The 16,016-nt window shown below is 45.6% G+C and overlaps 1 protein-coding gene across 1 annotated transcript; it reads left to right on the top strand.

The window, feature by feature from the left end:
* Nucleotides 1-3,120: 3,120 nt before the first annotated feature.
* LOC123862157 (cathepsin G-like) lies at nucleotides 3,121-5,569 on the top strand. Its single transcript, XM_045901781.1, has 5 exons — nucleotides 3,121-3,175; nucleotides 3,856-4,003; nucleotides 4,465-4,600; nucleotides 4,758-5,012; nucleotides 5,408-5,569. Exons 1-5 carry the CDS (start codon nucleotides 3,121-3,123, stop codon nucleotides 5,567-5,569), a joined length of 756 nt encoding a protein of 251 aa, XP_045757737.1.
* Nucleotides 5,570-16,016: the final 10,447 nt, after the last annotated feature.

Here is a 16,016-nt window from a genome sequence, read left to right as displayed (position 1 = left end):
TAACGTCAAGTAAGACTGCACAACAGCGTGCACCCAGTCCTCTGGAAGAAAGGGAAATTGTTTTGCTAGACCACTAGCTCACCTCTACCACAATTCCTTATAGTGTTTGCTGTTCAAACGGATTGCGGGCCCTAAATTTTGTTCTACCTGTAAAACTAATACATAGCCATTATAGAAAAAATTGGCTAATATAACAGGGAAAATAAGAGTCATAAAATGATCGTTCTGGCTGTTGTTCTTTTTTAACAGAATCAGTATCAAATTGTACACATCGTTCCACATTCTACTTTTCCCACTTAATATTAGATGATGGAGTGTGCTCCATGCTACTAAGCAGTCTTTAAAATATGATGCTATTTAATGGCTGGATAGCATTGCACCCCATGAATATATCAGAATTAGCATTACTGATCTCCTATTGTTGAAGAGTCGGATGGTCTGAGCGTTAGGGGAAGAGAGTCTCAGGGAATATGTCCACCTAGAATTTCCTTTGTCACCTGTTCTTTCCTACCGGAGCAGAGCACAGGGCAGTTCTTGCAAAGAAAGTCTCACTCCCAGCAGACGCGCGTGTGTGGGAAGACAACAGCACAGAGAGCTGCTTCTCCCCGCACTGGCACTCCGTAAGACAAGCACAAGCTCATCAGCAGAAACTTCCCAAGGAGTTTCCACTCTGTGCTTCCAAATGTGATGGTAAGGCGGCCCTGAGAATGTCCGGAATGCCTCAGTAGTACACGGGTCTCCTACAATGCCAAGAGCAACCAGATTGGTTTCTGACCAGAGCAGCCTCAAAGGGACAGAGAGGGAAGTGGTCCTGGCCTCAGCGGGCAACTGCCTGCCCAGAGGTTTTGCACTGGGGCAGTAAACGGGGCCTGGGAGGAGGTGGGAAACATCCTACTTTAATGTCCCAACATCCCAGAGGAGAAAACTATTGTAACTGACGGAAATGTAATAAAACAGTCAAAAGTAGATGTAACCAGCTATGAATCTTGTGAAATGTATCACAGTCTTCCTTGTTCCAATATCACAATTTTTATTAAAATAGAAAATAAAAACATATGTGCCCCTATTTGTTCTCCCACATTCCATTCTCTGTTCAAATGTTCCCTCTAATCCCCAACCCTGGCAAACAGACTTTTTAAAAAAAAAATTTTATTGCAAAATATACACACATGAAAAGCACCCAAAACTTAAACAACGATGGCCAAATTTCAGAAACCCCCATGTGTCTTTTCCCGGTAAAAATGCCTTCTCCACGAGCGCTTGGGTGACTCAGTCGTTAAGCGTCTGCCTTCCGCTCAGGTCATGATCCCAGGGTCCTGGGATCGAGGCCCGCATGGGCTTCCTGCTCTGCGGGGAGCCTGCTGCTCCCTCTCCCACTCCCCCTGCTTGTTGTGCCTCTTCCCTATGTCTCTTATCTGCCAAATAAATAAATAAAATCTTTTTTAAAAATGTCTTCTCCGCCCTCCAACCCCAGAATGAACTTAACCATTGTGACTTCTTTTTTTTTTCTTTTTTTCTTTTTTAAAGATTTTATTTATTTATTTGAGAGAGAGAATGAGAAAGAGAGAGAGAGAGCACATGAGAGGTGGGAGGGTCAGAAGGAGAAGCAGACTCCCTGCTGAGCAGGAAGCCCGACGCGGGACTCGATCCTGAGACTCCAGGATCATGACCTGAGCGGAAGGCAGTCGCTCAACCAACTAAGCCACCCAGGCGCCCATGACTTCTTTTTTTTTTTTTAAGATTTACTTATTTTTGAGAGAGAGCACACACGTGCGCACAGCAGGAAGGGGCAGAGAGAGGGAGACAGAAAGTTTAGCAGACACCGAGCTGAGCCCCTCCACCCTCATCCCCCCATGCTCTCTCTCAAATAAAATCTTAAAAAAAAAAAAGCTAGACTAATGTTTTTAAAGCTAAGTGTTGAAAAAGTTAAGTAACAATAAATTAAAATTACCCCTAATGCTAAGGCACTAATAAAGCCGTTATAATGTTTTCTCTTTTTTTTATATATTACTTTTCAGATGCATAAAGAAATTTCATGAGGTTGCAATCATTAAGCATGTATCAGAGAAGGGATTAAGTTCTTTGCAGCTGTGAAAATCATGTGTATTTATATACAGGAAGAGGATCCTTCATTTCCATAATATTTTCAAGTGGGGCTCTCACAGCCGTAAAAGTTTAAGAATTGTATTAATTTTTAATTCTGACATTTTTGCAAAAATTATACCATATTACAGTGTTTTTCTGTGCATCCACAGAATCTTCTAAGTATTTTTAAGGGTACCTGTGTTACTCTGCAGTGATCTGCAATGCCTTACTCCCGATGTGGAGCGCATGTTCTTTATGTATTATAGATGATTCTTTATGGATTGCAGACAGCACAGCAAGCGTGCATTTCCTTCTCAGAAGCCTCTGGCGCAGAGAATGAGGATTAGGTGAATTGGACTCATATCATGGATGAAAAGGATCTTAGTTGCTTTTCTTTCAGCCAGGGTCTTTTCTGTGTGCATGGAACCTTCTGGGACACAAAAGCCCTCACCTTGATTAGGAAGCAGGAAAATAGAAATCTTCAACTGTGTCATAATTTTCACTGAGAGTTTGTTGGGGCTCAAGTGTCCTGAGAAAGTAATTATCAGTGGCAGAGCCTTGTTTTTCCCTTTTCCTTCGCTGGCTGTGCCCTGCACCCACTCAGGAGAGCTCCTCAACCTGCCGTGACAACTTCTAGAAAGAAGTGGGAGCAGCAAAGATATCAGCAGGGGGTCCAGACCCAAAGGGTAAAGACAGGCCGCCTTCCTCCTCCCTCTTTTGCCTCCTCTGACTTACTCTTGGTGTCCTCACCGCATCCCACCACCACCCACACCCGTCTTTCATTCGCCAATGTCCACACCTTACTATGGTATAAATTAAATTAGCAGTTTGGAAATGGGCAGTTGCAGATCACTGGCAGTTGGTGGGCAGGCCTCCTGGGCAGCCTTGGGTGATGAAACCTATCACACCAGCAGGAGAATGGAACTGTTCTTGAGCCCCCCTCCCACCCCCCAGACTTCCTTCCTCTCTCAGGGACTACAAATCTGGCAGGAGAGAGCACCTGCAACACCTAACTGGAGCAACCTTCCCAAGAAGATGCCACTCCTCCTGCTCCTGATGGCCTTTCTCCTACCCCCTGGGGCTGGGGCAGGTGAGTGACTGTCACCAACCTCAGGCCTGACCCCTCTCCTAGACCCTGGAGCCAGACTGCCTAGACACCTCCTAATTTTGTATCGTTGGGCAAGTTATTTGAATTCACAGCTCCTCAGATTCCTCATTTATAAATTAGGAATAATACCAATGCATACTTCCTAAAGTTCTATGAGACTTAAGTTAGTATACATAAAACTCTTGGAATTGCCCCAGCACATAGTACATGTGAGATAAATGCGCTCTCTAAATTCATCCTGCTGCCCACGGGTCCGAGCCCAGGCAATAAGAATGCGCAAGAACTACCATCAGCTCTTGTCTAGATTCTGAAAAACCAGTCCCATGCTGGTCATGAGCGGGCCCTGAGCAGGCCTCAGAGGGACCTGGGAGTCTCCCTGAGGAAGAAAGTTCCAGGGAACTTCCAGAGAGGCTGGGGCTGCTCTCTGGGGAGCTGGGAGGGAGCTGAGGTCTGGGATGGAGAGCCAGCAGTGTTTCCTGCAGAACCCAGGAGCCCTCTCCCAAAGTGGGTGCCCTGCAGACCCATTTCTCACCACCAGCTCCTCCTTCCCCTGCATCATCTCTCCCCGCTCCCCATCTGCCAGGCTTTCTGGAACCACCACCCTGGTGCCCACACTGCTGGTTCAGGCAGCACAGAGATAAGTGCCGAATGTTTCCTTCCAGGGGAGATCATTGGAGGCCAAGAGGCCAGGCCTCATTCCCACCCCTATATGGCATTTCTCCAAATCCAGTCTCAAGAGGGGCGCAAAACTTGCGGGGGTTTCCTGGTGAGAAATGACTTCGTGCTGACGGCAGCCCACTGCTGGGGAAGGTGAGCAGCTGGGGGGCTCCTGGAGGGCCAGGACCGCAGCCCCAGGGGAACGCAGGCCCAGCCATGTGAAAGCAGGGCTCCAGCCACAATGGAGTGAAAAAGAGACCAGTGGGACTTTGGGAGCAGCTGGGGGCAGAACAGGTCAGGGCGACCAAGAAGAAAAAGAGGACATGATCAAAAAGAGCAGGAGGAGATGAAGACACATGCTGGGGCCCAAAATAGGAATTTAAGCTATTTCTCAACTAATCCCAGGGGAAGCAAAACTCAAAGTCACTGCGTCCCGCACCACCCCCAGCTCAGGGCTGAGGAGAAGCACAGAGGGCTGGGCCCCTGAACCCCTCCTGTCCCCTCAGTTCCCTCAGCGGCAATCTTGCCGCCCTGGGCTGTCCACCTGCCGTGCAGAGCGGGTGGCCGGAGCTCCTCAGGCTCACACCTACTTCGAGGCCCCCTCTCCTTTGCAGGACTATCACGGTCATCCTGGGGGCCCACAACATCCGCAGGCAGGAACCGACCCAGCAGCGCACAAAGATGCGCAGAGCCATCCGCCACCCTCGCTATAATCCCCAGACCAACAGGAATGACATCATGTTACTAAAGGTGCGGCCTGCCCGCCCCGCCAGTCCATGCCCAGTGCTGGGGGGCTTCGCCTTGCGGGGACTCGGGGGGAGGAGGCAGGGGCAGAGTCCCGGGGCGGGGATGGAGCGCGCGACGAGCTGCGCAGATGGCCCCTGAGCGCCTGCGCCCCTCCTGGCAGCTGGCACAACCAATGAGACGGACGTCCGCGGTGAGGCCAGTGGCTCTGCCTCGCGGGCGGGCCAGGGTGAGACCCGGGGCCAGGTGCACCGTGGCGGGCTGGGGCCTGCTGGGCCTGAACAAGAGGACAAACAGACTCCACCAGGTGCGGCTAACCGTGCAGAGTGATTCGAGGTGCTCCAATCGCTTCGGTTTCTACGACAGCCAAACGCAAATCTGTGTGGGCAACCCAAGGAAGAGGAAGTCCGCCTTCCTGGTAAGGCCATGAGCGTCTGTCGCCGACACTGCCCGACACGGGGGCCTGGGCAGGCTGGGCAGTAGGAGGAAGCTATATCCCCCACACCTCCCCCCCTTGTCTGGGGGGGTCAGAGCAGAGTGGGGTGGGGGCTTTTCCCATCCATCCTGTCCCGGGGGAACACAACATATACATGTGCAGGATTTTCCTGCCGCAGGGGAAGGTATGTTGACATGGGTTGAGTGAGAGACAGTACCTGTAGCCAGGCCTGAAGCCCAGCCATGGAAAGATCCAGAAGGTTGACTTCCATATCTCCACCGCCCGCCCATCTCACCCACACACCCCTGCTTTCTCTGAGAGCCAGGAGGAGCAGCGGGGAAGCCTGGCTTAGGGTCTCTTTCTCTCCGTGCCCTCAGGGGGACTCCGGGGGCCCCCTGGTGTGTAAAGGCGTGGCCCAGGGCATTGTCTCCTATGGAGATAGGAGGGGCACTCCTCCAGCAGTCTTCACCAAGATTAGGAGCTTCATGCCTTGGGTAAATAGAACAATGAGACGCTTCAAACAGCCTTGCGAGACCTAGCCCCTCCCCCCCCCCGCCTCCCCCCCCTCCCCCGCTGTGACTGGCTCTGCCCTGGGGCGGCTCCAGGGAAGGTGCCAGAGCCTTAATAAATGTCCATGTCTCGAGTGGAAATAACTGATTTCTCATGTGTTCCTTAACCATCCTTCCGTACACAACAAACGCATGCCAGAACAGAGTCTGAGTCCCTCCAGGAAAATGGGGTTCTTCCCCAGGATCAATTAACCTCTCCCACACCATCGCGGGGATCGGGAGGAGCTTCTTCCCTTCTCCAAGCCAGCCGGTCCCCCGTTTCTCCTCCCCCCACCTCCTTGGAGAAGGATGGAAAGTCTTTTCTCTCCCCTGGGCAAAGCTCTGTACTGAAACCGCATACCCGTGCTATGTGTAGGACAGGCAGACCAAAGGGACAGAACTGAAGTTCCATACAAGGCTCAATTTAATATTTGATAAAAGTGGCAAATCGCTGGGAAACAGTGAACTTTTAATAGATGGTATTAGAACAACTAGACAGTTATTTGGGGGGAAAAAGATAAAATTGGACCTAGTCCTCACACTAAAAGCCAAAATAAAACTCAAATAGATATGATACCTACATGCAAAAAAAAATTGGGCGCCTTGGTGGCTCAGTCGGTGGTTAAACGTCTGCCTTCAGCTCGGGTCATGATCTCGGAGTGCTGGGATAGAGCCCCAAGCCCGAGCCCCGGGTTCCTGCTCAGTGAGGAATCTGCTTCTTCCTCTCCCTCTGCCCCTCCCCCTGTTCCATCTCTCTCGCTCTCTCTCGCTCGCTCGCTCTCTCTCAAATAAATAAATAAAATTTTTTTAAAATAAATAAACGCAAAAAAAATGAAACCATACATGTACTAGAAGGAAGAAAAAAGTAAAGATATGCATGTTTAAAAATAGCTACCAAACACTCACGTTCACAGCATCCCTATTCACAATGGCCAAGAGACGCAAGCAACCCAAGCGCCTATCCACAGCTAGTGTTCTTCTCTTAAACCCTTAAGCCACACCAACCCCCACTGGATTACAGACCACTGCTTCATTTTCTTATTTTGATACTCTAAAGTTACACAAAACTCCCCACAAAATGTTAACTAAAATAATGACTTGTACCCAAAAAATTAGCCCATGACTATATCAATATTATATTCAAATAAAAGATTACTAAAGTCACAAAATTTAAACCATACTTTAAATACCTTCTTAAGATAACTGTACAGAATCAGCAGGGAGGTTTTTTTACATCCATCAAAATGCTAATTACTCCTTGCAGTGTGACATTTACCATCTGAACTTTTGCAGTTTCCATAATCTTAAATGGAATAATCACTGAACACATATTTTATCAAGTCTAACTGGCTATATACACAAATACTTTGGTAAATTTAATCATTGTATGGCTATTTTTTTGCCTATAATCATAGAAAGTCATTTGCCTATAATATTCAGTGTAAGCCATGTATCAACAAAATTTTAATCAACATTACGTCTTTGACAATACTCAGGCACTCTCTACACTTGCTACCATCTACCCATAGGAATTATCTATTATTTGCCTGCTCTGGGGGATAACAGTCTCGTTATTAATTGTTTGCATTGGCAAATAGAAAGAATACCTGGTGGTGGGGAAGGGGGAGGGGAGAGCAATGGAAGAGTCCATTCAGCCCTCCCTCTCTGTGACATTTACTTAGAGCCCAGAGCACCACTTTGGACTCAGTGCCAAGGAAACATCAGAGCAGACCCATCTCACCTCCATGTCTTTCTCTGCCAGTCAGCACTTCCAAGGCAGCTCTTTGCCTCCAGCTGCCCTGCTGGAAAGATATCTACAGACCTCACAGTGCTCACCTCCAGAAGACAATTTCCATCATGATCATCCCAGAAGCCAAGCCCTTCCTCCACCCTTCCATAGGTCCGTACCTTTCCCTATTAAGTAAACCTCAGCAGCAGAACTTTGGTAAGAAAGTATTTTGCACACTGAAAACTAGTGCAAACGGACTCAGTTCCTCCCACTTTCTTTCTCCACGTGCAGACTCTGTATTACAGGCCCTCCTGACTTAACCAAAAAGTCAGAAAACCACGACAAGCTCATACACAGAAATCTCACCGGGAACTTCTCTCCCAAACCAATAGTTCCAGCAGACTTGCTGCCTACAGAGACCCAATGCCTCCACCCCCAGGGCAGATCATCAGAGTCAGGAGAAACTAAACACTGGCAATTCACTAACTATAACTAGACATTAACTATAGCAGAGTCGCAGAGGTGAAGGCTGGTGACCTTGATAGTGATGTCTGAGTTTGTCTGGGGAAAGGAGGGTGCCCCAAGAATAAATTGGACAGGTACAGAAAGTAGGAGAATTAAGGATATTGAGGGCTAGGTTTCTTCGAGAAGTGTCTTCTGTCACCTCTGCAGGGGACCACAAGACAGCCCTGACCTTGAGTCAACAGAGATGCTGAAGAAATGGGATCAGAATGCAAAGGACCTGGGACCTCCCAGCCTGGACAGAAAGTACAATTTGCCTCCAGACAGCTGCTCCAAAGAGCAGGGGTGCTGACAGGGAGAGGACACTGAAGATGTGGGCACTAGGGTCACCCCATCTCTGCCCGTCCAAACGGCGCCATTTGCACTTGCACTTCTGCCCTCCCGGCACAGTGTGTTCTGCATCCTTCCCTGTCAACACGATCTTAGGAGAAACATTATGTTGCCCCTCCAAACGGTTACAGAAGGTCAAAATTCACCCCAATGTATTTCTCCCAGTACAAGGGACACTACTTTTTAGAGTGCTAACTGGGTACTTAGCCAAAATAGACAACAAAAAGTAAAACATGATGGGCGCCTGGGTGGCTCAGTCGTTAAGCGTCTGCCTTCGGCTCAGGTCATGATCCCAGGGTCCTGGGATCGAGTCCCACATCGGGCTCCCTGCTCGGCGGGAAGCCTGCTTCTCACTCTCCCACTCCCCCTGCTTGTGTTCCTGCTCTCACTATCTCTCTCTCTGTCAAATAAATAAATAAAATCTTTAAAAAAAAAAAAAAGTAAAACATGATAATATAATATGTAACAAATAATTACACACATCTAAGTTATTTCTCTAAGACTGAGTGTTGACCTAGGTGTTTTGAAATTTTATTTTATTTTTAATTATTTAATTTTCCCTTATCATATGCTATTTTTAAACTATTCCACAATAGGATTATTTACTGTGGCCATTAGTAACTAACTGTAAGACTAATTAAACAATTAACATGTATGGTATACTATCTTATGTTTCTGTAACTTAAACAGCAATTTTTTTCATCTTTTCTTAGAGATTTACATTTTGTTGGATATCTTATTGTGTTGTTTTAATATACAAAAAACTGTATATCATTATGTACATTAACATTCCAAAGAACAATATTAAATACATGAAGATTAAATAGACAGTGCCCATATAATTAAAACAGCAATGCCGTGTTATCTCTGCCTTATGATAGAGTAAAATCTTGTCACATTTCTTGTTCCCTTTTATAATGATATTAGGTGATCTGCCTGCCTCTTGAGAACATCCTTCCCTCTTTGGGGTAGGAACAGAATGCATTATATTCAAACATCCTATTCACTTTGACTTGCAGCTCTGCTAATATCAAGCCCACGTTACACTAATTCCTGGTCTCATCAAGCTAAACATCCTCTTGACAAACACGCTTGAACATGCAATACTGAGGATTTTACTTAGCAACAACAGGCAACTTGACTTGCACGAGTGAGTTTCCAGCTCTCCCAAAGAGTCCAAACATTGCATCTGCAGGATTGTCTGGTGGACAACCTGTCAGTCAATCAGATTCCATCATGTCAAAGTGTTCAAATTATGGTGCTGCCTGAAAGGGAAGGAGGAGAAAGTGACCAGTCCCCACCCCATACCACTTATCAGAGCTACTCATCAGTGTGTGTTTTTTTTTAAGATTTTATTTTATTTATTTGAGACAGAGAGAGAACATGAGTGGGGCAGGGGAGGGACAGAAGGAGAGGAAGAGCAAGAAGCAGACTCCCCACTGAAAAGGGAGCCCAACTCAGGGTTCCATCCCAGGACCATGGGATCATGACCTGAGCTGAAGGCAGATGCTTAACCGACTGAGCCACCCAGGCGCCCCTGCTCATTGGTTTTAAATATTCAACATGGGTCCAAATTTTACTAAGGGAAAATATTCATGGCTTAAGAAAGTCACAATCTTGAAGTACACTGATAGACACTGACCAGCTCCATTAAAAAGGAGGCCTGGAAAGGTAAGGGGCCAGCACAGCCCTGGGGTGAGTTCTCCATAGGCATGGGGACCCTGGTCTCCCAACTCCCAGACAGTTCTTCCAATGAAAAGATGTTGCTCCTCACATTTCTCCTCTCCTAGCCCCTTGGCCGCATAGCCATGCCCCCTGCCGCTCTCATATCTATCTGTATTTTGAGACCAAGTGACCCATCCCATCTCCTTTCTCCAAGATGAAATCTGCCTCCCTGGGGCTTCCAGCAATCCATACAGCTCAGTCAAGTGATAAGTGTTTGACTAACCTGAGCATCTTCTGGAATCCCTGTATTAGTGTGACTAACCAAGTTCCTGAATCCTGTATGAGAGTTAGGGGCAAAGAATGAAGATAAGAAGTCACTTTATATGTTCCACCTGCTGAGTCATCACTGACCCAACAGATAGAAAAGCAGCATAAACGTTATGTCCAGTTTGAGATAAGATTTCAGAAGTCTCCTCTTGGGGCGCCTGGGTGGCTCAGTTGGTTAAGCGACTGCCTTCGGCTCAGGTCATGATCCTGGAGTCCCTGGATCGAGTCCCGCATCGGGCTCCCTGCTCAGCAGGGAGTCTGCTTCTCCCTCTGACCCTCCCCCCTCTCATGTGCTCTCTCTCATTCTCTCTCAAATAAATAAATAAAATCTTTTAAAAATTAAAAAAAATTAAAAAAAAAGAAGTCTCCTCTTATCTGTATGAAATTATAAAAGAATACGGAGAAGTCATCTAAAGTGTCAGGTTGATTGTATTCCATCCAAAAGCAGATAGCCCTCAAGCCCCTGTGTGCCAAGAACAGCAGAGAAACTACACCTGGTTTCTCACCAGACACAGAAGCCTGGGGGTGGGGGGGGTGGGGGTGGGGGGTCAGACGCTTTGATTATGTCATGGTCTTTCCTGGGGCACAAGATTACCTGGGATAGGTGGGACAAGAGTCACCAAGAAACTCAGAATGAGTGGCAAAGCTTTAGTTTCTCCCCTTTTAGTCTCTACCTTTGTGCCACCAACTACTTTGATACTAAGGCCTCTTAAACCTTTGAGATGTCAGGAAGTTGAGAACAACATTAGCTTCATCAGAACAACCTGGGACCACACCATGAACTCGAGTGTGTTGGTCTGTCAAAACCCTCCTCTCAAACTCTCCGACTCTGTCATTACCTTATCTTCCCAGTACTCTTGTCAACACCCCATCTCCACTTAATCCCCAACCTCTGGTCCTCAGCACCAGCCCCAACACTTGGCAGTTTTGCCTGAAACTACCCAGAAGTTGATGGACGACTAGGCTCTTGCCTAGTGTGTTTAGGAGAGGCCGGTGCTTGGTTCTCTTGCATTTATACCCAAAAACAAACAGAAGCCACTCAAACTATCAAAAAATGAAGCTCTACAAAGGGTAGGTTTGGGTAAAGCATGCTATTTTGGGAAGTACACACTTACCTACTCAGAAATCCAAGGCATAAGTAGGTCATATTCATACTCTTGGAGGATCTGACTTAAGGGAAGGGAATACCATTTCTGGCTAATACCAAAGCCCCTTGCTCCATTCAGAGAGTCCAGGGTTTTCTCTTGGTGAATGTGGTCGTGCTATCAACAGGAAATGTGGTTCCTGCAACAACCTCACCACAAAGACCTTTCCGTGTGAGGGGAAGAGGGATATGGTGAAGGTTCATCTCTTGAGAATCAATAGAACCAGGAGGAAATTGGTGGTTACTAAGCCTGCCCCCTTCTACTTCACCTCTAGGACTGAAAAGCCTAGAAAAAGAAAACACACACCACTACAGACCCATTCAGCCTTTCAAGAAGATGCCACTGCTCCTGTTCTTGTTGGCCGATCCTGTTCTGGTAACCCTCCAAGAGGTAAGTGACCAGCCTGTTAAAAAGAAAACCACAGGCCCACGATGACTTCATTTAGATCGAGTCCCCAAACCAGGGGCTTGATACCTAATCTAATTGCAGTTTCAACCTCCCCCTGGAAATGTAGTCTTTTTTTTTTTTTTTTAAGATTTTTATTTATGGGGCGCCTGGGTGGCTCAGATGGTTAAGCGTCTGCCTTCGGCTCAGGTCATGATCCTGGAGTCCCTGGATCGAGTCCCGCATCGGGCTCCCTGCTCAGCGGGGAGCCTGCTTCTCCCTCTCCCTCTGCCTCTCTCCCTGCTCATGCTCTCTCTCTCTCTCTCTCTCTCTCTCTCTGTATCTCTGTGTCTCAAATGAATAAATTAAAAAATCTTTAAAAAAAAGGAAAAAAAAGATTTTTATTTATTTGCGAGAGAGAGAATGAGAGACAGAGAGCATGAGAGGAAGGAGGGTCAGAGGGAGAAGCAGACTCCCTGCTGTGCAGGGAGCCCAATGCGGGACTCGATCCCGGGACTCCAGGATCATGACCTGAGCCGAAGGCAGTCGCTTAACCAACTGAGCCACCCAGGCACCCTGGAAATGTAGTCTTAAATGGTCAGTCAGGATGGGCGCCTGGGTGGCTCAGATGGTTAAGCGTCTGCTTTCGGCTCAGGTCATGATCCCGGGGTCCTGGGATCGAGTCCCGCATCGGGCTCCCTGCTCCTTGGGAGCCTGCTTCTCCCTCTGCTTCTCTCTCTCTCTCTCTCTCTCTCTCTCTGTCTCTGTCTCTCATGGATAAATAAATAAAATCTTTTTTAAAAAAATGGTCAGTCAGGAATTTTTCAGTCAACACCAATGAATCTGCCACGTGGGCTCTCTCCATGCCCCTAAGGAAGATGAGGTAATCTGTATAAGACCCCTTGCTTTTTCCCTAAGGAAAAGCCACTTGCCTGAAACAATCCTCTTCTTTTGCTTCATTGCCCTACCCTCCTTCTAGAAAAACCCTCCATTTTGTGCATCTCCTCAGAACAACCCTCTGTTTTCTAGATGGGATGCTACCTGATTCATGAATCATTTAGTCAAGCCCATTAAATCTTTAAAATTTACTCAGCTGAATGTTTGTTATGTAACAATCCCTATCCTCAGAGGCCTGGCTTAGCCGTGACATCTCCACAGTGTCCCAGTGAGGCTATCGCTATGATCCTTTATTGCCTCAGTCCACCCCCATCAATGTGCCAAACCCCGGATCTATTGCTGGATATATAGAGTATAGAAATTACAGAGCAGAAAACTGCTCCCAAAGAGACCTGATGGGTCCTCTCCCCTCCATGGGTCACTCCCCGTTACCCAAAAAGTGACTTATTATTAGGATGCCACAGGATCCTGGTGGCAGAGGAAAGCTAAAAATGGGGGCTGGAACCTCCCACTCTCCAAAGCTGAAAGTGGTTATCTATCCCAGGAGCTATTGTCAGAAAGCCCTTGAATTGGAAACAAGTAACCCAAAAACGTCATAAAATCTTGGAAAAGACAAAACTGGTTTTGACAATATGAACGTGGTCAAAGAGGGATCATTTGGATATGGGGCCACAAAACCCCAGGGTCTCACAGCATTGATCTGGCAACATCCAATCCAACTTAACACAACTAGCCTAAAGTTAAGAGTCCCTGAGAAGATCTTCACAGAGCGGCTCTCAGCCCTGGCTACACATCATAACTACCTAAGGAGCTTATAAAATTCCCAGTGTTGGGACTTCCAGCTGCCAGTTCTGCATGTAAGGAGCTTGGAAGTTGACAAACCTTCAAAACGACAAGTAAAAAGCTGAACAGACTAAAAAAATCAACTTTTTGATTGAGTTGATTGGGGGGACACAGGGCAAATCACTACCCCCGTGATTAGGGAGACTGACAGGCAAATACAGGGAGTGACGGCTCACTGGAGCAGAGACTCGGGAGCAGAAACCACTATGGGAACCAGTGCTGGTGTAGATAAACTTGAGCTGTATTTGAGTAATTCCTGGAGGCTCAGTGTAGACAGCATGAGAGTTAAAAACTCCAGGAGGACCCGTCATAAGGGGACCCCATACTTTTGTGAGATTTACCTCCTAGAGCTTAACCAGGTTTTCACAGTAAATACTGGAGAAAACTACCCTCATGCTTCTGGCAGAGAGAGGAGGAAAAGGATCCATTCTGAAATAAAACAGAACACTCTGTTCTTCTTAACAAGCCCTGCCCTCCATAGGGGCGCCTGGGTGGCTCAATCGGTTAAGCGTCTGCCTTCTGCTCAGGTCATGATCTCAGGGTCCTGCAGTCGAGCCCCACTTCAGGATCCCTGCTCAGCGTGGAGTCTGCTTCTCCCTTTCTCTCTGCCCCTCCCCCTGCTTGTGCTCTCTCTCTCTCTCAGTCTCTTTGTTTCAAATAAATAAAATCTTAAAAAATAAATAAATAATAAAAGTAAATGGATGGAGAAAAATATACTATAGTAATACTAATCAAAAGAAATACTAATCCTGTATTAATTTCAGGAGACCAAACTGAAAAGCAAGGAAAGTTATCAGAGATAAAGAAGGGTATTACATAATGATAAAGGGGCTAATCCTCCATGAAGATATAACAGTCCTTAAGATGCATGTGCCTATCCACAAGAGCATCACACTATATGAAGCAAAAACTAATAGAATTGCAAAAAGAAACAGGTGAATCCACCATCATACCTGGACACCTCAACACCTCTCAGAAATGGACAGAGCCAGAGGCAGAAAATCTCAGTAAGGACATAGTTGAACTCAACAGCACCATCAGTCAACTTGATACAAGGGAAATCTCTAGACTTATTATCCAACAGCAGCAGAATGCATATTCTTCTCATGATCACATGGAACATTCACCAAGATAAACCACATTCTAGGCATAAAACAGACCTTAACAAATTTAAAAGAGTAGAAATCATACAATATCTTCTCTTGCACCACAATGAAATTTAACTAGAAATCAGTAAGACAAAGGTAAATGAAAAAAATCACAAAATATATGGAGATTAAACTTCTAAATAATGCATGGGTCAAAGAAGAAATCTCAAGAAAAATTTTTAAATATTTCGAACTAGGGGTGCCTGGGTGGCTCAGTCGTTAAGCGTCTGCCTTCGGCTCAGGTCGTGATCCCAGGGTCCTGGGATCGAGCCCCCTGTCGGGCTCCCTGCTCCGCGGGAAGGCTGCTTCTCCCTCTTCCACTCGCCCTGCTTGTGTTCCCTCTTTCGCTGTGTCTCTCTCTGTCAAATAAATAAACAAAATCTTTTTTAAAAAAATTTTCAAACTAAATGAAAACACGACTTACCTAAATTAGTGAGATGTAACAAAAGCAGTGCTTAAAGGGAAGTTTATAGCAGTCAGTGCCTATATTATTAGAAAAGAAGAAATCTCTAAAATCAATCATCTAAGTTTCCAACTTAGGAAACTAGGAAAAAAGAAAAAACTTAATTAAAGTAAGCAGAAGAAAAGAAATAATAGAATTAGAGGAAGCACTAGTAAATTCTACCAAACATTTAAGGAAGAAATTATGTCAATTCTCTGCAATCTCTTTCAGAGGATAGAAACAGGAAATATTTCCTAACTCATTCTATGGGGCCAGCTATACCCAAATGCCAAAACCAGACAAAGACAGTACAAGAAGAGAAACTACAGACCAATAACTCTCATGAACATAGATGCAAAAATCCTCAACAAAACATTATCAAATTGAATGCAGTAATGTTTTATTTTTTTATTTTTTTTAAGATTTTAAAATCTTAAATGAAGTAATGAAGTAATACAAGAAAGGGCAGGGAAAATGTTTACAGATTGGGAAGAAAGAAAAAAAATCTGTATAATTGTTTATATAGAGAATCTAAAAAGAATTAACAAAAAAAAAAAGCCTCGGTTGAAACTAATAAGCAATTAAAACAAGGTTGCACGTACAAGAGTAATAAACAAAAATCAATCACTTTTCTATATACCAGCAATGAACACGTGGAATTTGAAATTAAAAACACAATATCATTTACATTAGCACCAAAAAAATGAAATAAAGTATAAACCAAATACGTGTATGATCTATATAAGTAAAACTACAAAATTCTGATGAGTGACATCGAAGAAAAACTAAATAAAAGAAGAAGTATTCCATGATCATGGGTAGAAAGACTCAAAATTGTCATGATATCAGTTCTTTAGCTTATTGGTCCTAGAAATACATTCTATTGGCACTAGAATGGAAGGTTGTCTGTGTATTTATCATCTTTTTTTTTTTTTTTTAAAGATTTTATTTATTTACTTGACAGAGAAAGACACAGCGAGAGAGGGAACACAAACGGGGAGCGGGA

Source organism: Mirounga angustirostris, unplaced genomic scaffold (assembly GCF_029215605.1).
Source record: "Mirounga angustirostris isolate CCGP_5_RB_7025 unplaced genomic scaffold, mMirAng1.0.hap1 SCAF_9, whole genome shotgun sequence".
In the NCBI taxonomy this organism is placed as follows: domain Eukaryota; kingdom Metazoa; phylum Chordata; class Mammalia; order Carnivora; family Phocidae; genus Mirounga; species Mirounga angustirostris.
The sequence above is the reverse complement of the archived record's forward strand: the minus strand, read 5'-3'. Positions and strand labels throughout refer to the sequence as shown.

Bases quoted from the DNA above. Each gene is read 5' to 3' on its own strand.
- LOC123862157 (XM_045901781.1), top strand. From the start codon at position 3,121: ATGCCACTCCTCCTGCTCCTGATGGCCTTTCTCCTACCCCCTGGGGCT. The intron at 3,176-3,855 runs GTGAGTGACTGT...GTTTCCTTCCAG, and splicing joins ACCCCCTGGGGCTGGGGCAG to GGGAGATCATTGGAGGCCAA. The intron at 5,013-5,407 runs GTAAGGCCATGA...CCGTGCCCTCAG, and splicing joins AGAGGAAGTCCGCCTTCCTG to GGGGACTCCGGGGGCCCCCT.